General features: G+C 38.1%; 1 protein-coding gene across 3 annotated transcripts in view; it reads left to right on the top strand.

Moving 5' to 3' along the window:
* The first annotated feature begins 529 nt into the window (after positions 1 to 529).
* Positions 530 to 19,805, top strand: part of COMMD10 (COMM domain containing 10) — a 242,615-nt gene continuing 223,339 nt past the window's right edge. For all 3 annotated transcript variants that reach the window (XM_030927656.1, XM_030927655.1, XM_030927657.1), the window contains exons 1-4: positions 530 to 641; positions 3,339 to 3,429; positions 7,222 to 7,332; positions 8,694 to 8,849. In XM_030927656.1, coding sequence (XP_030783516.1) covers positions 601 to 641; positions 3,339 to 3,429; positions 7,222 to 7,332; positions 8,694 to 8,849 — 399 coding nt within the window. In that variant the 5' untranslated portion in view covers positions 530 to 600. The remainder of the gene's footprint in view (positions 642 to 3,338; positions 3,430 to 7,221; positions 7,333 to 8,693; positions 8,850 to 19,805) is intronic.

Here is a 19,805-nt window from a genome sequence, read left to right as displayed (position 1 = left end):
AGTTTCCTGGGCAGGCTCAGGGGAGCTGGCTCAACCGCCTGCCTCTCAGCAGGCCAAACGCAGGAAAAAAAAAAAAAATACCCACACATTACCTATCCAAGTATGTACACACAGGCTCACTTAAACCTGCCCTATTTAAAAAATATACCCACACACGCACACACCACGTATCCAAGTATGTACACGTGGGCTTGCTTAAACATGCCCTATTAAAAATAACATATATATATATATATGCACATACACACACACATATCTATCCAGGTCTGTACATGGACTTGCTTAAACCTGCCCTATTAAATACACACACACACACACACCCCGTCCACGTATGTACATACATATATAATACATAAATATAAAGACATATATAAGCAAAGACTTAAGTCCAACACGATTGTAGTGTCGGGAGGACAACTGGGCCGCCCTCCCCGCCCTCCAGGACTGCGGGACAGGTCTCCGGGTGCCGGGGTTGCAGGAGCCCCAGAACGCTAAAGCGGCCCCTGCGCGGCTTGGGCCTTCCGGCTTTCCGTCCGCCGCGGCCGCCATTGGCTGGCTTCGGCGCAGCTGACACACGGCGGCAGTGCGAGAAAGTCGAGGATGGCGGTGCCCGCGGCGCTGATCCTACGGGAAAGCCCCAGGTAGCGGATCCGCTCAACTCCTGCGGTAGCCGCGCCCAGGAAGGCGCGGATCAGGCTCGCACAAGGCTGACCTTGCTGCCTGCCGCCTGGCCGCCGCGGCGGACCCGGTGGGGTGGGGTGGGCTGCCGAGGTCGCGACGCTGGGTCCGCGGAGCGTGGGACCGGGTGGCGCCTCTTCCTTCACGGTGGTCCGCCTGTGGGGCGCGCAGTGCGCTTGGCAGCTGAGGTCTGCATGGAAGCGTGTGGTCTGCAAGCGTGGGGTCTGCGTCACTGTTTGCGGAGTTTGGTAACAGAAGTTCCTGGACGCTGCCTTGAGTGCTGCCGAATCGTGTGGGACGGTATTCCCTTTCCCATTGCAGTTCCCGTTGGGACCCTGTGGTGAGAAAGGCTCACGCTGGTGCTGGACCAACATGTGTTAATGCCCCTTTTAAATCAGGATCGAATATGGGACCGATTTTTTTTTTTTTTTTTTTTTTTGAGACGGAGTCTCGCTCTGTGGCCCAGGCTGGAGTGCAGTGGCCGGATCTCAGCTCACTGCAATCTCCGCCTCACGGGTTCACGCCATTCTCCTGCCTCAGCCTCCCCAGTAGCTGGGACTACAGGCGCGGCCACCTCGCCCGGCTAGTTTTTTGTATTTTTTTTAGTAGAGACGGGGTTTCACGGGGTTAGCCAGGATGGTCTCGATCTCCTGACCTCGTGATCCGCCCGTCTCGGCCTCCCAAAGTGCTGGGATTACAGGCTTGAGCCACCGCGCCCGGCCGGGACCGAATTTTTGATTGGTAACAGAATCAAGCCTGGCTTTGGTAGCATTTGCTTTTGTTTCCATTTTAAACAAATTTTTAGTTAATTTCTACTTATGGTAGATAAAGCTGGTTGTCCATGGTGGTGACATAAAGTTCCCCTTTAACATTATTTAAGTAAAAAAAGACTTAATTTGTGAAAAAAATAAGTAATAGTGCAGGTGGTGTGTGGATACAGAAAAAGTACTGAAGTATATAGGCAAAATAGTATTCGGAAGTAATTTCTTTGTGCTTGGATTGGGCAGGAATCTTCCAGAAGAAAAGAGTTATTTTAAAATTTTTCCTTCTTCCTGGATTCCTTTTGTTACCAGTGGAGGGTGTCCAGGTTCTTGGCATCTTGAACAAAGAATTGGAGAAGACGCACAAACAAAGCGAGGAAAGAATGCAGAAATTTATTGAAAATGAAACTACACTCCACAGTGTGGAAACTGCCGGAGCATAGGGGCTGAAGGGCCCCTACAGAATTTTTGGGAATTTAAATAACCTCTAGAGGATTCCATTGGTTACTTGGTGTACTCCCTATGTAAATGAAGAGGATGAAGTAAAGTTACAAAGTCATTTACTCCTCCTATGCCCTATATGGAGGACATTTCCTGTCATAGCTGAAGTGTGAATCAGCCTTATGTTCCCAGCCTCCCGACCCTATTTTCCTGCCTCACTTTGGTTCTGATTGCCAATTTCTTTCCTCATACCAATGTCTTGGGGACACTGCTACATCAGTAAACAGTATCCAATATGGTGCAGTAAAGAATTGTTCTCATCACATCATTTAAAGTTGATTATTACAGGACAGGTACTGTGGCTCATACCTGTAATCCCAGCACTTTGGGAGGCTGAGGCCGGCAGATGTCTCTCTCTTTTTTTTTTTCCTCAGAAGGCGTTTCCCTCTTGTTGTGCAGGCTGGAGGGCAATGGCGCCATCTTGGCTCACTGCAGCTTCCCCCTCTTGTGTTCAGGCGATTCTCCTCCCTCAGCCTCCCAAGTAGCTGGGATTACAGGCGCCCACTGCCATGTCCAGCTAATTTTTTTGTATTTTTAGTAAAGATGGGATTTCACCATGTTGGCTAGGCTGGTCTGGAACTCCTGGCTTCAGGTGATACGTCCTCCCTGGCCTTGCAAAGTGCTGGGATTATAGGCTTGAGCCACCGCAGGACTGATTGAGCTCAGGAGTTAGAGACCAGCCTGGGCAACAGGGCGAAACCCCATTTCTACAAAAAATACAAAAATTAGCCAGCGTTGTGGCCTGTGCATGTAGTTCTAGCTACTTGGGAGGCTGAGGCACGAGGATTCCTAGAACCCAGGACACAGAGGCTGTAGTGAACTGAGATCGTGCCACTGCACTCTGGCCTGGGTGACAGAGTGAGACCTTATCTCAAAATTGATTATTATTGTAATAATAAAGTTGATTATTACAATCGAAAGAGGGTTTTAAAATAACTGTGTCCTTAGTGACCCCAAATGTTTTTGTACATAGTATTTGAAAAGTTACTTGCCTTGCAGTATTCTTTATGTTTTTGGTGTAATTGCTATAATTGCTATTCCTCTCCTCCCACCACTTTCAGAGTTCCGTTTTTGGGTTAAGTGGTTATATAAACACTCTACTAGATTAATGCTCTTACCCTGCAGAGTACAAGCTTTCCCTAGTAGTTTGGTTTACCCAAAAGCAAGAGAAAATTTGCCAAATGGACCTTTTCAGCAGAAGTAATTTTGGGGGCAACTTTTTGGAAATGTTCAGGTTGCGCTGCCCTTTTTGCTGGCTGTCATCTGTTTTCCTTTATTTCATTCAGATTTACTGTATAGCAATCAGAGTTGTTGGAATGAAAACTTATAGACAACTTTAGAAAGTACAGTTCAACTTGGAAAGCTCATTTTAAAACTTTGTTTTATAATTTTCTTTAGCATGAAGAAAGCAGTGTCACTGATCAATGCAATAGATATAGGAAGATTTCCACGGTTGCTCACTCGGATTCTTCAAAAACTTCACCTGAAGGTTTGTATTTTTGTGTTTCCACACTTTGTAATCTTCTTTCTGATTTAATTGAAAGTCTGATTGTTTGGAGAACTTTTTGCAAAGCCATAGCTTCTCCAGTATATTCTTAGGGACACTGGTTCTGTGGAAGATTTGGTAATGTTTCGTGGTCAAAAGTTTGAGAAACTCTGTCTTCAATAAAGTTAAATTTTTTAAATTATGGAACTTTTTAGAGTATTTTAGATGCTAGTGTTTGTGGTACATATGTGAGGGTGATTATGGTAGGTAACATTTTCCAAATGTGTTTTGACCTTGGATCTGTTTTATTATGGTATGTATTTTGGGACTAATGTTCTATAAAATATACTTCAGGGAAAAATTCTGATGTCTTGGTTTGATTTTTCCCCTTAAAAATAATTCTGTGGTTTTTTTCTATCAACTAGTATTTAATCTTTCAGTTAATTTTGTTCTTCTTCCACTTTTATTTTAAGGGTATGGTTGTTTTGGACATGCGAATGCTTTGTAATTCTCTACCTGGCCCAATCCAAGTTAATTTCTTTATCAAGTTATAAAAATTTGATTGCATCTGACATATTTATGGAGCACACACTGACTGCTCTATGCAGTGCCAGGTATCATCATCCAGTGAGAACCAAGACTCTTACTCTTTCCTCTTCTTTTTCCTGGCCAAGAGCCAGCCTCAAAACCATGCCTTTCCCCTTCGAAGTGTCTTTCAAATCCAAGTTCTCACAATTCTAGGTCAAATCCTTATTACCTGTTTTTTAGATGACAATAGTTACCTTCAAACTGATTTCCCTGCCTATATAGTCTTCTTGTTTTCTACTGCTTCATAATACTATGTAAATTACTTTCTAATTTTTTTCCTAAAACAAAGATGGATTATAATTTTCACAGTGTTCAAAGCCATCAGTGACTATCCATTGCCCCATGGAGAAAAGTTTAAAATGCTTAATATTGTGTACAAGTCGCATTATAATAGGGCTGCAGTCTACATTCTCATTTTGTAAGTGCTCCAGTTACACTAGATGGTGCCTGCTTACTACAACATGCCAAGAACTTTTTCAGCAATGTATCTATGCATATACTCTTTCCCTTGCCTATAAATGGCCTTTTTCTGCTCTTTACTGAGTAACCTGTTCATCCTTCAAGGATTTCACAGTCTCAGTCTCAGCAGTTTGTTCTTTCTTCTGTGCTGTAATTCATTCTCACCTGATTTTAGTACTGCATCATAAGTATTTGTTTCATGATTAGAAGGCAGCCAAATCCCTTAAACCTATTAATGTGTCTTCCTCTGGTTTTAAATATCTTGAGGATTATGTCTTACTCATCTTTATAATTCCCATTCCTAATACATTGCTGCTAGTATAGTTGGCACTCAGTAAATATTCTTGGAGTTAACTATTTTCCTTGCTGTGGAAAACACAAAACAAACCTCAGTCTTCTATAATATATTCCTTTTTCTAAGGAATTTGTGATGTGGAGGGAGAGAAAGGAGAAACTGCAATGATAGCAGCAGCATTCTGTGGTATTTGCTATTCATAAAGTTCCATTGGTTTCTTTTTGACTGGTGTGGTGCTAATGGCTTTGTGTTACTAGCTCATCTAATCCTTACGGCAACTTGAAAAAGTAGGTACTGTTGTCATCTCTGGTCATCTTCATTTTATCTGTGAGGTAACCAAGATAGAGACAGAGATCAGTTAAGTAACTTTCCCAAGGTCACACAGCTAGCTAGTAAGGCAGCTTGGCTCCGTAATTCTATCCCTTATTACACGAAACCTCAGGAAAGGGTATGGAATGTTTCATAAGTTGGCCCAAAAGCAAATGATGTGGGCGATGCAGATATGCTGCTTTATTTCTTGAGCTGGCGGGTGCTTGCTTGTGTGTAACAATATGGGACAAGAAACTCTTACACACATCTTTTGTTCTTCACACTGAGGGAGAGTGGAGCACTTGCACAGAAAATGGTGATGTGTGTCTTTGACATTCTCAGCCATGCATGGAGTTGAGAATAAGTTAGTATCTATCTTAGAGTGAACTGAGTGGCTGAAGAATTCCATGGAGGAGCTTGAACGCTTTGTCATCAGAGGTAGGTGAGTGGAGAGGAATAGAGGTGCTTGTTGAAAAGTGAAGTTACCGGTCCTGCTGGCATTTAATGTCCAGGTACTTTTAAATAAAGAAACATATGTATGTGAATACTTGCCTGCTAAGAAAATGTCAGGAAAGGTGTAATTGTTTTTTTCCTGTACAGTTTCAGGGGATCATCTTTTAGAGGGTCTTATTTTGGTAAGAGCTCTTCAGTCAAGTTTGCACTGCATTTCAGGATCTGCCAACTTTTATGTGCCCCGACTCCATCAAGTTGGCCTTTGCCTTGAGGCAGAATTCTTAGAATAGTGAAACTGAGGCAGGCAGATTGGTGAAGAGGTTTTGGGATTTTGTTGCCCCTCTACTGGTACTTTTATTTTAGCAAGTTTGATCTGTTTATGGGCAGAAGATATGTTTTTGTCCAGACTGATTCCTTGGAGTCCCGAGTAGGAATCAGTATGAGGGAACAAAGACAACTTAGGTACAGAATGTGGGCATGCCAGATGATGGATCTGGGAGTCCTCTTTGACCATCTTCCTGGCTCATCCTGGCATATACAAATACACGGAGATTTTGTTTCTTTGTTTGTTACAATGTGTGGAAGCTGCTGCTGGTATTTAATGTCCAGGGACTTTAGAAATATTTTGCAGTGTCGGCTGGGCACAGTGGCTCACGCCTGTAATCCCAGCACTTTGGGAGGCCGAGATGGGCGGATCACAAGGTTAGGAGATCGAGACCATCCTGTCTAACACGGTGAAACCCCATCTCTACTAAAAATAGAAAAAAATTAGCCGGGCGTGGTGGCAGGCACCTGTAGTCCCAGCTACTTGGGAGGCTGAGGCAGGAGAATGGCGTGAACCCGGGAGGTGGAGCTTGCAGTGAGCCGAGATTGCGCCACTGCACTCCAGCCTGGGCGACAGAGCGAGACTCCGTCTCAAAAAATATATATATTTTGCAGTGTTTAGGGCAGTCCTGCACAAAGAATTGTCTCATTCAGCGTGCCAGTGGTTTGCATTGGGAAATACTGATGGAAGGCAGATGAACTTCCATAGCTGGGAACTTAGAAATAAACATTTGTGGCCTTTGCACTTCAAAAATAACTGTCACAGCTCGTGCAATAAAAAAACTCATGTACTTGGCTTCATAGGAGAGACTTTGAGGCCCTCACACGAAGCCTGTTGAGGTAACAGTGCTATATATCTAGTTTTGAGAGGTCAGCTCTCTGGGTTCCTGACCATGGCAGACTAAAAATAGCAAACTAGGGGTTGAAGATGCTGTCATGGGGCGTGTAGGCAGCTTTAAGAAATGACTGCTGATCATGAGATGAAATGGAAGAGTTATGAAAATCAGACCCAAGAAACATAAAAGGACAGAAGTCTTAGATTTGTTTTTGCTCTAGTTAAAAATCATCCATGTATTTCAGCAGTTCTTTAGGATACGTGAGCCCCTTAGCACAGGGCTCTGATGCTCGTAATTATGACCTGAGTCACCACAACATATTTGTGTAATCTAATTTATTTTGTTTACAAAGGTCTAGAAATGAGCATCATACATTTTATAAATTTTCATGCACATCAATTTCTTTTCACCATGTATTTTCCTTTAAAGTTCTCATCTCATATACGAATAAATGAATCTTCTGTCAAGTATGAATTTTGAATGTCTGAATATGTGCTAATATAATAGATTGCTATGCTATTTGTATTATAGGCTGAGAGCAGTTTCAGTGAAGAAGAGGAAGAAAAACTTCAAGTGGCATTTTCTCTAGAGAAACAAGATCTTCACCTAGTTCTTGAAACAATATCATTTATTTTAGAACAGGTATTTTTGTTGCCTCAAATTTTCTAACCATGATTTGTTTACTACATATTTGTATTGTTATGATATCTTTAACATTCTGTTTTTTTAATTAAAAAGTATGCAGAATGGAAGCTGTGAACAATTTCAATGTAAAAATACCTGAATATTATAAAGTATTTGAAAATATGAATTGAGACTTCATTGATTTGAGACAGTTACAAAATATGTTAATTCATTGGTACTTGGTATAATGGAAAAATGGACATATTTTACTTAAGATAGTAAATGATTTGGGGGATGTATTGACTGGGCTGGTAAGACAGACATTTAGAAAAGAAGTATTGTCATATTATGTGCTACTAAGCTGCCTTCTGCATCCCTTTTTCTCATCTAAATTCGCTTCATGATTTAAGCTCCTATTCAAGGCTCATCTCCTTTACTTGAGCTGTGACCCCTTATACTTTCAGTCTTTCTTTATTTGGAGTTTTAAAAATCCTTGGCTCATCACAGTAGAGCACATTGTTAGTCTTTCAGCAGTTCGTATATGTTAGTTATGCCTCCTTCACCAGATTCTAATTTGTGGGGAGCAGGATCATATTTTTTGTGTATCTTATATAAGCCTAACACATTGATGGGCTTAAAATAGATCCTCATAAATTCTTGTTGGTTGATTAAAAATAATATTTGTGAAATAAAACTTTAAATAGTTTTGTAACTTCATGAGCATTTTAATGAACATATTAGGAGGACAAGCTGCCAGTTATCTACTACAGCCTTACATACATTATAGATCACAAAGATAAATGCGGTTCTAATTTTTGGTGGGTGTTCAGTAGAAGAAAAGGATCATTGAGTAGGACAGCATAGCATGGTGTTCCAGAATAATGTAAGAAACAGAACTGGTATCACTGTTAAAATTTTTTACAACTTTTAATTATATATCATGTAGGAAATTGGTAGACAAGGTAATTTTGAGAAAGTGCTTCTTGGAAAAAAATTGTTAGTTGGGAAACAAAACTGTTGTATACTTATTTGAAATGATTAAGTGAAATAAATGAAATTTTAATTAGGGTACTATTTACATAGCCAAAGCAAAGAAGAAGTTTTTTGATTATTAAGTGGATTTAGGATTACTTAAAGCATAGGCAAAAATGAAAAAAAAAAAAATCATCTTGGATAATTTAGGCCATTTAATCCTGAATCTTCCAGCCCTTGGTTGTATATTTTATTATTTGTAAAATAACCAAAAATGTCTGTAATAGGACTATGAGGTTTTTTTTTTTTTTGACTTAAGTCATTTAAAAATAATTTTGTTTTTATTATAGTTTAAGGTTTCTGTATGAAGATGAGGGACATATGTCATTTTCTTTTCTTTTTAATAGGCAGTATATCACAATGTGAAGCCAGCAGCTTTGCAGCAGCAATTAGAGAACATTCATCTTAGACAAGACAAAGCTGAAGCATTTGTCAATACGTGGTCTTCTATGGGTCAAGAAACAGTTGAAAAGTTCAGGCAGAGAATTCTGGCTCCCTATAAGGTATAGAACATACTATCTTAAATATGTTTTTCAATAGTGTATGGCATGAATTATTACACCTGAAGAGTTTTTAAAGTGATAATATTTTGATTTGAGAGGTAGAGTCAGGCGAAAGAAACACAGATGCTCCTCAACTTACAATGGCCTTATATCCTGATAAACCTGTTGCAAATTGAAAATATCCTAAGTCAAAAATAGAGTACACTCTAGAGAATCAGTTGTTTACCCTTGTGATCACATGACTGACTGGAAGCTATAGCTCGCTGCCATTGCCCAGCATCACAAGGGAATATCATACATATTGCTAGCCCAAGAATTCAAAATTTGAAGTATCATTTTTACTGAATACATATTGCTTTCACACCATTATAAAGTCAGAAAATTGTCTGATATGGTCCCTGACTTAAGTTTAGATTTTACAGTGGTGCAAAACTATCACAATTTCGACATACTTTTACTTTTGATCTCTTCCTGGGCTAGTGATGTGTGGTACATAAGATATTCATTTTTTTGGAGGCTTTTCAAGATGGCTGACTAGAAGCACAGGACACTTCTCCACAAAGAAGAACCAAAATAGTGAGTAGGTAATCACACTTTAAATAAAACATCTAAAAGAGAATGCTAGAGTTCAGCAGAGAAGTGACCGGAAACACCTGAGGAGAGGGAGGAGAGGTGGACAGCCTTGCTAGGATCAACCAGAAGCCTGGAGAGGCTCCTCAGTGTAGAGTTGGGGTAAATGAGAGATCCCTAGGTGTCCACATTCTTGCTGCAGAATCCTGTAATCCTAACTGTGAGAGAGTTCTTAAACCCCATGGGCCCCAAGACTGGCACAGGGAGCTCTCTGAAGTTCGTGTAATGGCATTGCTCGAGAAAGGGTGCTCTTACTGGATTCTATGCACCCCCTGAGTCTTAGACAGCTGGAGCATGGCTCCATATTAAGAGTCTAGTCCCTGTCAGAAACAGAATAATCTTAAAATTTGTATGAAACCAAAAAATAACCCAAATAGCCAAAGCAATCATAAGCAAAAAGAACAAAGCTGGAGGCATCATATTCCCTGATTTCAACTTATATTACAGGGCTATAGTAACCAAAACAGCATGGTGTTGATATGAAAGCAGACGTATATACCAGTGGAACAGCATAAAATACCCAGAAGTAAACCCATGTATTTATAGCCAACTGATTTATTACAAAGGTGCCAAGGGCATACACTGGGGAGGGGACACCACCTTTCATAGACGGTGCTAGGAAAACTGGGTAACGATGCAAAAGAATGAAATGGCCCTTCTCTCACCATATAAAAAATCAACTCAGAATCGATTAAAGACTTAAAGACTTAAACATAAGACCCACAACTATTAAAATACTAGAAGAAAATAGGAGAAACACTCCAGGACATTTGTCTAGGCAAAAGTTTTATGGCTGACATTCCTAAAACATGGACCACAAAACCCCAAAATAGACAAATGGAAGTATATTAAACTAAAAATCTTCTGTACATTAGAGGAAACAATCAACAAAATGAAGACCCAACCTGACAAATGGGAGACAATTTTACAAACTATTGACTTAGCAAATGACTAATATCCAGAATATGCAAGGAACTTAAACACCTCAACTGCAAAGGAACTAATCCCATTTAATGTGGACAAAGGATCTAAACAAATGCTTCTTGAAAGACGATATATAAATGGCTAATAGGTATATGAAAAAATGCTTAACATCACTAATTACCAGAGAAATGCAAGTCAGAACCAAACATGCCCTGTCATCTTACCCCAGGTAGAATGGCTATTAAAAAGAGAAAAAAATAATGGATGCAGGTGAGGATGTGGAAAAAAGGGAACTCTCATATGCTTTTGGTGACAATGTGTGTTAGTACAGCCATTATGGAAAAGCAGTATGGAGATTTCTCAAAAAACTAAAATTAGAACTACCGCACAATCCAGTAATTCCACTATTTGGTATATATTCAAAGGAAAGGAAATCAGTGTATTAAAGAAATATTTGTACCCCTGTGTTTATTGCAACAGTAAGAAATCAACCTAAGTGTCCATCAGTGGATGGATGAAAGGGAATTTGGTGTAATTCACACGAGAATAATATTCAACCATAAAAGAGAATGAAATGTTGTTTGCAGCAACATGGATAGAACTAGAGATCATTATGTTACATGAAGTAAGCTAGACACAGACAAATATAACAGGCACTCACTCCTATGTGGGAGCTAAACAAGTTGATGTCGTGAAGATAGAGAGTAGAATGGTAGTCACCAGAGGCCGGGAAGGATGCATGGGATGTGGGGCCGGAGGGTGGATGAATGGAAGTTGGTTAACGGGTACAAACATATAATCAGAAGTAATAAGTTTAATGTTTGATAGTTTAGTATGGTGCTTATAGTTGATATTAATATATTGGTCATTTCAAAATAGCTAGAATTGAAGAAGTGAAATGTTCTGAACATACACAAATGATAAATGCTCATGGTGGTGAATATATTAAATACCCTGACATGATCATTACACAGTCTATGCATATAAGAAAGTATCACACATCTCATCAATATGCAAAAATGTTACGTATTGATTAACAAATAGGCTTTGTATTAGATGATTTGGCTCAACTATAGGCTAATGTAAGTATACTGAACGTGTCCAAGGTCAACTAGGCTAAGCTGTGATATTTGGTAGATTAAGTGTATTAAATGCATTTGTCAATTATTATGTTTTAACTTACAGTAGATTTATTGAAGCATAAGCCCATTGTCAGTAAAGGAGCATCTGTATATTCTCTAGAAGTCTTCTGTGAGATATATGATTTGCACATATTTTCTCCTAATCTATAGTTTTCGTTTTCATTCTCTTTAACAGTATCTTTCCCAGAACAAAACTGTTAACTTTGATGAAATCTGTTGGTTTTTTTTTTTTTCCTCTTTTCATGATCCTACTTTTGGTTTTCTAAGAATTTGCAGCCTAATCATGACACAAATATTTTCTCTTTTGTTTTCTTCTAAATGTTTTACATATATATATTTTATGTTTAGATCTAAAATCCATTTAACGTTAATTTTGTATGACACATAAAGTGCAGGTCAAAGTTCATTTTTTCTACGTGTGGATGTTCATTTGATCCAATGTGATTTGTTGTTAAAATTATCATTTTGTCATTGAATTACAATGTGTTTGTCTAACATTTGATATTTTTGTGTGAGTCTTTTTCTGGAATCTCTCTTTGATTTCATTGACCTATTTGTCTATGCCAATATCACACTGCCTTAATTATTATAGCTTAATAGTAAGTCTTAAAATCAGGTATTGTGAACCTACTGACTTTTTTCTTCTTTTTCGTAATTGTTCGGGCAATCCTAGTTTCTTTGCCTTTTCGTATACATTTGAAAATCAGCTTTTGTATGTCTATAAAAAATCCTGCTGGGGTATTGATGGGGGTTGTGTTTAATTTGTAAATAACTTTATTGAGAAATGACTTTTTAACAAGTATTGAGTATATCTATTTATTTGGATCTTCTTTGATTTCTTTTATCAGTGTCTTGTTTTCAGCATATCAATCCTGTACATATTTTCTTAGGTTTGCACCTTAAGTACTTTTTCTTTCTTTCTTATTTTTTTTTTGTTGTTGTTGTTGTTGTTGTTGTTGAACTATTGGTAGTATTTTTCAAATTTTGTTTTCCAATGGCTTATGGCTAACATATGGAAATACAATAGATTTTCTATACTGATCTCTATCCTGTAACCTTGGTAAATTCACTAATTAGTTTTAGCAGCTTTCTTATAGGTTTTTTGTGATTTCCTTTGTAGACAGTCACATTGTCTGCGAATAAAGACAGTTTCATTTCTTCCTTTTCAATCTGTACAGCTTTTATTTTTCTTGCTTTATTTTGCTGACAAGGACTTCCAACATGATGCTAAGTAGGAGTGGTAAGTCTGAATATCCTTGCCTTGTTCCCAATTTTAGGGTGAAAGCATTCAGGCTCTTATTAAGTAGGATGTTAGAAAATGCCCCTTTATTGTTCACTTCTCTACTTCCCTTTTTAAACATTCTGTATTCTTCCTGCTCTCAAGTGTCTTCTGTGTCATTGCCTCATTTTTTATCATTTTAAATTCTACTTTTTCCTATATCCTGTACAGATTTTGAGCTTTCCATTTCTTTCCCTGCAATTCTTTTTTAAAGCCATTTTCATTTTTAAAAAATTCTTGTTTTTTAATAGTAGCCTATTCTCTCTTTATATTTTTCCTATATTTTATACAGTCCATTTTTTTTCCTTGCACATTAGTAGTCATAACAGTTAAAGATATTTTTGTTTTCTGTTTCTAATAGTAAGTTACTTTTTAGTGTCTTCATGATGACAGTTTGTTTTTCAAAAAGTAGTATTTTTCCCATAGCTGCATTACAGACGCTTCTGTTTAAGAAATAAATTAATCATTTGTTACATAAAATATGCAAATAAAGAGGTTAGAAGGCCCTGATTAATTGTACATTGTCCCATTGAGAATTCTGGACATTATCTTTTGGTAATTCTGGGTATATCATAGGATAGCTAATATACTCTTTTAAAGTCTGGAATGCTTAAATAAGATAATATAATAATAACAAACATTTATTGTGCTTATTGTGGGTCAGATGTTATAAGGAGTTCTTTGTATCATACAAAACCCATTCATAATTCTAGTTTATACATGCACTTACAAAATTGAGGCTTAGAGAGGTTTAAAAAGTTGCCCCGGTTGTACAGCTAAATAAGTAGCCGAGTTGGGATTTGACAAGAATAGTCACACTCCTGGCCGGGCGCGGTGGCTCAAGCCTGTAATCCCAGCACTTTGGGAGGCCGAGGCGGGCGGATCACAAGGTCAGGAGGTCGAGACCATCCTGGCTAACACAGTGAAACCCCGTCTCCACTTAAAAAATACAAAAAATTAGCCGGGCGAGATGGCGGGCGCCTGTAGTCCCAGCTACTCGGGAGGCTGAGGCAGGAGAATGGCGGGAACCCGGGAGGCGGAGCTTGCAGTGAGCTGAGATCCGGCCACTGCACTCCAGCCTGGGCGACAGAGCGAGACTCCGTCTCAAAAAAAAAAAAAAAAAAAAAAAAAAAAAAAAAAAAAAAAAAAAAAAAGAATAGTCACACTCCTAAGCTGTTATACTATCCTGACACATAGATGTTATCTGTGAAATTTTTCTGCATCAGGCATTATGCAGGGTGATTTATATAGTTGTTTGTATGTACTTCATATTAGTCCATTCTCACATTGCTATAAATACCTGAAATACGGTAATTATATAAAGAAAAGAGGTGTAATTTGCCCATGGTTCTGAAGGCTGTACAGGAAGCATGATGTGCTGGCGTCTGTTTGGCCTCTAGGGAGGCCTCAGGAAACTCGCATCATGGTGGGAGGTGAATGGGGAGCAGGTGTCTTTCATGGCAGGAGCAGGAACAAGAGAGAGAGGGAGGAGGGAGGTGCTGCATACTTTTAAACAAGCAGATCTTGTGAGAACTCAACTACCACAAGAATAGCACTAAAGGGATGGTGCTAAACCATTCATGAAAAGCCTGCCCCCATCCCATGATCCAGTCACCTCCTACCAGCCCCCACCTCCAATACTGGAGATTACAGTTGCACATGAGATTTGTTGTGATCACAGATCCAAACCATGTCACATATCTTTGAAAGTGAGGAAATAAAACTTTAGAAAATATTAGTCACTTTATCATGTTATCCCAAGTGGTCCATGATGAAACTGAGATGAGGATTGGATCTGTCTATCTCTAGGTCTTACTCTTTTTATATCTTGCTACCTCTGGCAGCTATAATGCTATCTTTCTTTTTTATTCTGAGAACTGTTTAGGATGCTGTGGCCAAAATAGCCAGATGTGAAAACAGATCATGCCATTTAAATTGTAACAAAAATATATTACACTGACTTATATGATGAAAAAAGGTGTACATGCAATGACTTTAACTGTTTTATGGTAACTTAGGGTCTTACCCACATAAACTTTTTAAACTGTGTGGTGCTTGCAGCAGAACACATATTGGTAGTACAGTCAACCCTCGGTATCCCTGGATTTCGTATTCATGGATTAAACTTGCAGCACATCAAGAATATTTGGGAAACAAAAAATTCCAAAAAGTAAAACTTGAATTTGCCATGTGCTGAGTACTATGTTAAATCCCCACAAATGAAGTGATGTGTTGTCATTGTATTAGTTATTATAAATAATATAGAGATGATTTAAAGTATAAAGGAGGATATGTGGAGGTTATATTCAAATTCTATGTCATTTTATATGAGGGACTTGAGTATCTGCAGTTTTGGGTATCTGTAGGGGGTCCTGGAACCAGTCCTCCCTAGATACTGAGGAAAGACTGTAATTCTGAATTCAAAGAGGGTAAGATTCAATGAAATAATGTTAAAAAAATCAAATGGTGTTTATTTTTATTCTGTTTTAAAAAATGCTTATTTTTAAAGCTTTATCAAGGTATAATTGATAAACAAAAATTATGTGTATTCAGGGTGTGCAATGTAATGATTTGATAGCTTTATACATTGTGTAATGATTACCATAATCAAATTAATCAACATATCCATCACCACACAGTTACCCCCTTTTATGTGTGGTATGTGTGTGTGTGTGAGGACATTTAAGATCTGCTATCTTTGAAAACTTTAAACAACGTGGTATTTTTAACTGTAGTCACCATAATGTACATTAGAGTCCCAGAACTTAATTTATTTTAAGCTAAAAGTTGTACCCTTTGACCAGCATCTCCTCATTTCCCCCATACCCCATCCCCTAGCAACTACCATTCGGTTCTCTGCTTCAGTGAGTTACACTTTTGGAGTATGCATATAAATTAGCTCATACAGTGTTTTGTCTTTCTGATCCTGGCTTATTTCACTTAGTATAATGCCCTCCAGGTTCATCCATTTTGTCACAAATGGCAATGTTTCCTTTTTAAAGGTTGAGTAATATTCCATTAATTATCTATTCATTGTTGACAGACACTTCGGTTGTTTCCATATCTTGGCCGTTGTGAATAATACTGCAGTGAACAAGCGGGTGCAGATATCTCTTCAAGATACTGATTTCATTTCCTTTGGATATATACCAGAAGTGGGATTGTTGGATTGTATGATAGTTTTATTTTTAACGTTTTGAGGAACCTCCATACTGTTTTTCATAAATGCTGTACCAATTAACGTTCCCACAAACACTGTACAAGGGTTTCTTTTTCTCTGCTCTCTTGCTATCACTTGCTATCTCTTGTCTTTTTGATAATAGCTATTTTAACAGATGTAAGGTCATCTTGTATTATGCTTTTGATTTGCATTTCTTTGATGATTAGTGATACTGACTACTTTTTAAAATACCTGCTGATCATTTTTATGCCTTTTTTTGGGGGATAGGGGAGAATGTCTATTCAGTTCCTTTGCCCAGTTTTTAAATGGGTTATTAGTTTTTCTGCTATGGAGCTTGTGAGTTCCTTATATATTTTGTATATTAACCCCTTATACATGGTTTACAAATACAGGTTGGGTATCACATATCTGAAATGCTTGGGACCAGAAGTGTTTTGGGTTTTGTATTTTTTTGGATTTTGGAATATTTGCATATACATAATGAGATGTCTTGGGGATGGTAAGCAAGTCTAAACACTGAATTCAATTATGTTTCAAATACACCTTATGTACATAGCCTAAAGGTAATTTTGTACAATATTTTAAGTAATTTTGTGTATGAAACAAAGTTTTGACTATGATCTGTCTCATGAGATCAGGTGGAAATTTTCTGTTTATGGTGTTATGTTGGAGTTCAAAGAATTTCAGATTTTGGAGCATTTTGGATTTTGGATTTTTGAATTAGGGATGCCAAACCTCTGTTTTCTCACGTTCTATAGGTTGCCTTTTCATTTTGTTAAGTTTCCTTTGTTGTGTAGAAGCTTTTTAGTTTGATGTAATCATGCCTGTTTTTTTTTTTGCTTTTGTTATGTATTTCATATCCAAAAAGTGATACACTTTTGGTGTCATATCCAGAAAATCATTGCCAAGGCCAGTGTTAAGGAGCTTTTTTCCTCTGTTTTTTTCCGGAAGTTTTATAGTCTCAGATCTTTCATTTAAGTTTTTAATTCATTTTTAGTTAATTTTTGTACATGGTATAAGATAAAGGTCCAGTTCCATTTTTTTTGCATGTAGGTTTCCAGTTTTCTCAGTACCATTACTTGAAAGGGTTTTTCCCATGGTCTATTCTTGGTGCCCTTATCAAAGATTACTGGGAAGCCCCCTCTTGTTATCTTTTGTTGTTTAGATCTAATAAATGAGAGGGCCAAGTGAAAAAACACTTGATATTAATAGGTTTTTGCAAAATATGATTGAAGAGATTTTAAAATTTCATCTCACTTTTTAATACATCTGTTTTTTGCCATTTATTTATTTTTATTTGGGTAAATTTATGGTGTACAATTGAAATTTTGTTACATGCATATATTCCATAATGGTGAATTCAGTTTTAGGTAATTTCTCATTATCACCCTCACAGCACTCCTCTCCCTTCTGAGTCTCCATTGTCTGTCATTCTACTCTTTACATCCATTTGTACACATTATTTAGCTCCCACTTACGAGTAAGAATATGCAGTGTTTGTCTTTCTGTGTCTGACTTGTTTCACTTAAGATAATGGCCTCCAGTTTCATCCATGTTGCTGCAAAAGATACAATTCTGTTCTTTTTTATGGCTGAATAGTGTTCCATTGTCTATATATACGCACCATATTTTCTTTATCCTGTCATCCATTGATGGACATTTAGGTTGATCCCATATTGTTATTATTGTGAGTACTGTGATAAACAGGAGTGTAGGTACCTTTTTGGTATACTGATTTCTTTTCCTTTGGGTAGATGCCCCATTGAGGGATTGCTGGATTGAATGTAACTTACAGTTTTAGTTATTTGAGAAATCGCTATACTATTTTCCATAGAGTTCCCTTTTCTATGCTATTTTCCATAAGAGTTTTCTCTTTTCTCCACATTCTTGTTAACATTTATTGTTTTTTCACTTGTTTTTGTTTGTTTGTTTTTGAGACAGAGTCTTGCCTTGTCACCCAGGCTGGAGTACAGTGGTGTGATCTCGGCTCACTGCTCCCAGATTCAAGCAATTCTCCTGCCTCAGCCTCCTGAGTAGCTGGGATTACAGGTGCATACCACCATGCCTGGCTAAGTTTTTGTATTTTTAGTAGAGATGGGGTTTCACCATGTTGGTCAGGCTGGTCTTGAACTCCTGACCTCGTGATCCACTTGCCTCGGCCTCCCAAAGCGTGGGATTACAGGCGTGAGCCTCCGTGCCCGGCCTTTTTTCACTTTTTGATAGCCTCTGACTAGGGTAAGATAGTATCTCATTGTGGTTTTGATTTACATTTCTCTAATTAGTGATGTTGAGCATTTTTAAATGTGTCTGTTGGCCATTTTTATGTCTGCTTTTGAAAAATGTCTGTTCATGTCCTTTGCCCTGTGCCCACTTTCTAATGAGATTATTTTTGTTGTTGTTGTTGAGTTGTTTGTACATTCTAGATATTGGTCCTCTGTCAGGTACAAATATTTTTGCAAATATTTTCTCCCATTTTGCAGGTTGTCTTTGTACTATGTTTATTATTTCTTTTCCTGGGCAAATCTTCTTAGTTTAACTAAGTTCCATTTGTCTAGTTTTATTATTGTTTTCTGTGCTTTTAAGATCTTAGTCATGAATTCTTTACCTAGAACAATGTCCAAAAGAGTTTTTGCTAGGTTTTCTTCTAGTATTTTAAGTTTCAAGTCTTCCATTGAAGTCTCTAATTCATCTTGAGATTATTTTATATGATCAGAGACAGGGGTCTAGTCTCATTCTTCTGCCTATGGCAAGCCAGTTTTCTCAGCACCATTTATTGAAAAGGTTATCTTTTCCTCGATATAGGTTCTTGTTGACTTTGTCAAAGAACACTTACATGTTAATCTGTAGCTTCATTTCTGGGTTTTCTATTCCATTCTGTTGATATATGTGTCTGCCTTTATACTAGTACCATGCTGTTTTGGTTATTATAGCCTTGCAGTTTAATTTGAAGTCAGAGAGCGTAAGGCCTCCAAGTTTGTTCTTTTTACTTAGGACTGCTTTGGCCATTCAGGTTCTTCACTGGTTCCACATGAATTTTAGGCTTGTTTTTCCTAATTTAGTGAAAAATGACAATGGTTTTTTGATAAGGATTGCATTGAATCTGTAGATTGCTTTGGGCAATGTAGTCATTTTAATAATAACAATTCCTTTTTTTGTTATATTTCTAGTTCTGGGAGTACATGTGCAGCATATGCAGGTTTGTTACATAGGTATACACGTGCCATGGTGGTTTGCTGCACCCATCAACCTGTCATCCACATTAGGTATTTCTCCTAATGCTATCCCTCCCTCAGCCCCCGACCCCCCTGACAGGCCCCAGTGTGTGATGCCCCCACCCCTTATGTCCATCTGTTCTCATTGTTCAGGTCCCCTTTATGAGTGAGAACATGTGGTGTTTGGTTTTCTGTTCTTGTGTTAGTTTGCTGAGAATGCTGGTTTCCAGCTTCATCCATGTCCCTGCAAAGGACATGAACTCATTCTTTTTTATGGCTGCATAGTATTCCATGGTGTATGTGTGCCACTTTTTTTTTATCCAGTCTATCATTGATGGGCATTTGGGTTGGTTCCAAGTCTTTACTGTTGTGGACAGTGCTGCAATAAAGATACATCTGCATGGGTCTTTATAGTAGAATGATTTATAATCCTTTGGATATATACCCAGTAATGGGATGGGTGAGTCAAATGGCATTTCTAGTTCTAGATCCTTAAGGAATCGCCACACTGTCTTCCACAGTGGTTGAACTACACTCCCGCCAACAGTGTAAAAGCATTCCTGTTTCTCCACATCCTCTCCAGCACCT

Source organism: Rhinopithecus roxellana, chromosome 3, assembly GCF_007565055.1.
Source record: "Rhinopithecus roxellana isolate Shanxi Qingling chromosome 3, ASM756505v1, whole genome shotgun sequence".
Lineage (NCBI taxonomy): Eukaryota > Metazoa > Chordata > Mammalia > Primates > Cercopithecidae > Rhinopithecus > Rhinopithecus roxellana.
The sequence above is the reverse complement of the archived record's forward strand: the minus strand, read 5'-3'. Positions and strand labels throughout refer to the sequence as shown.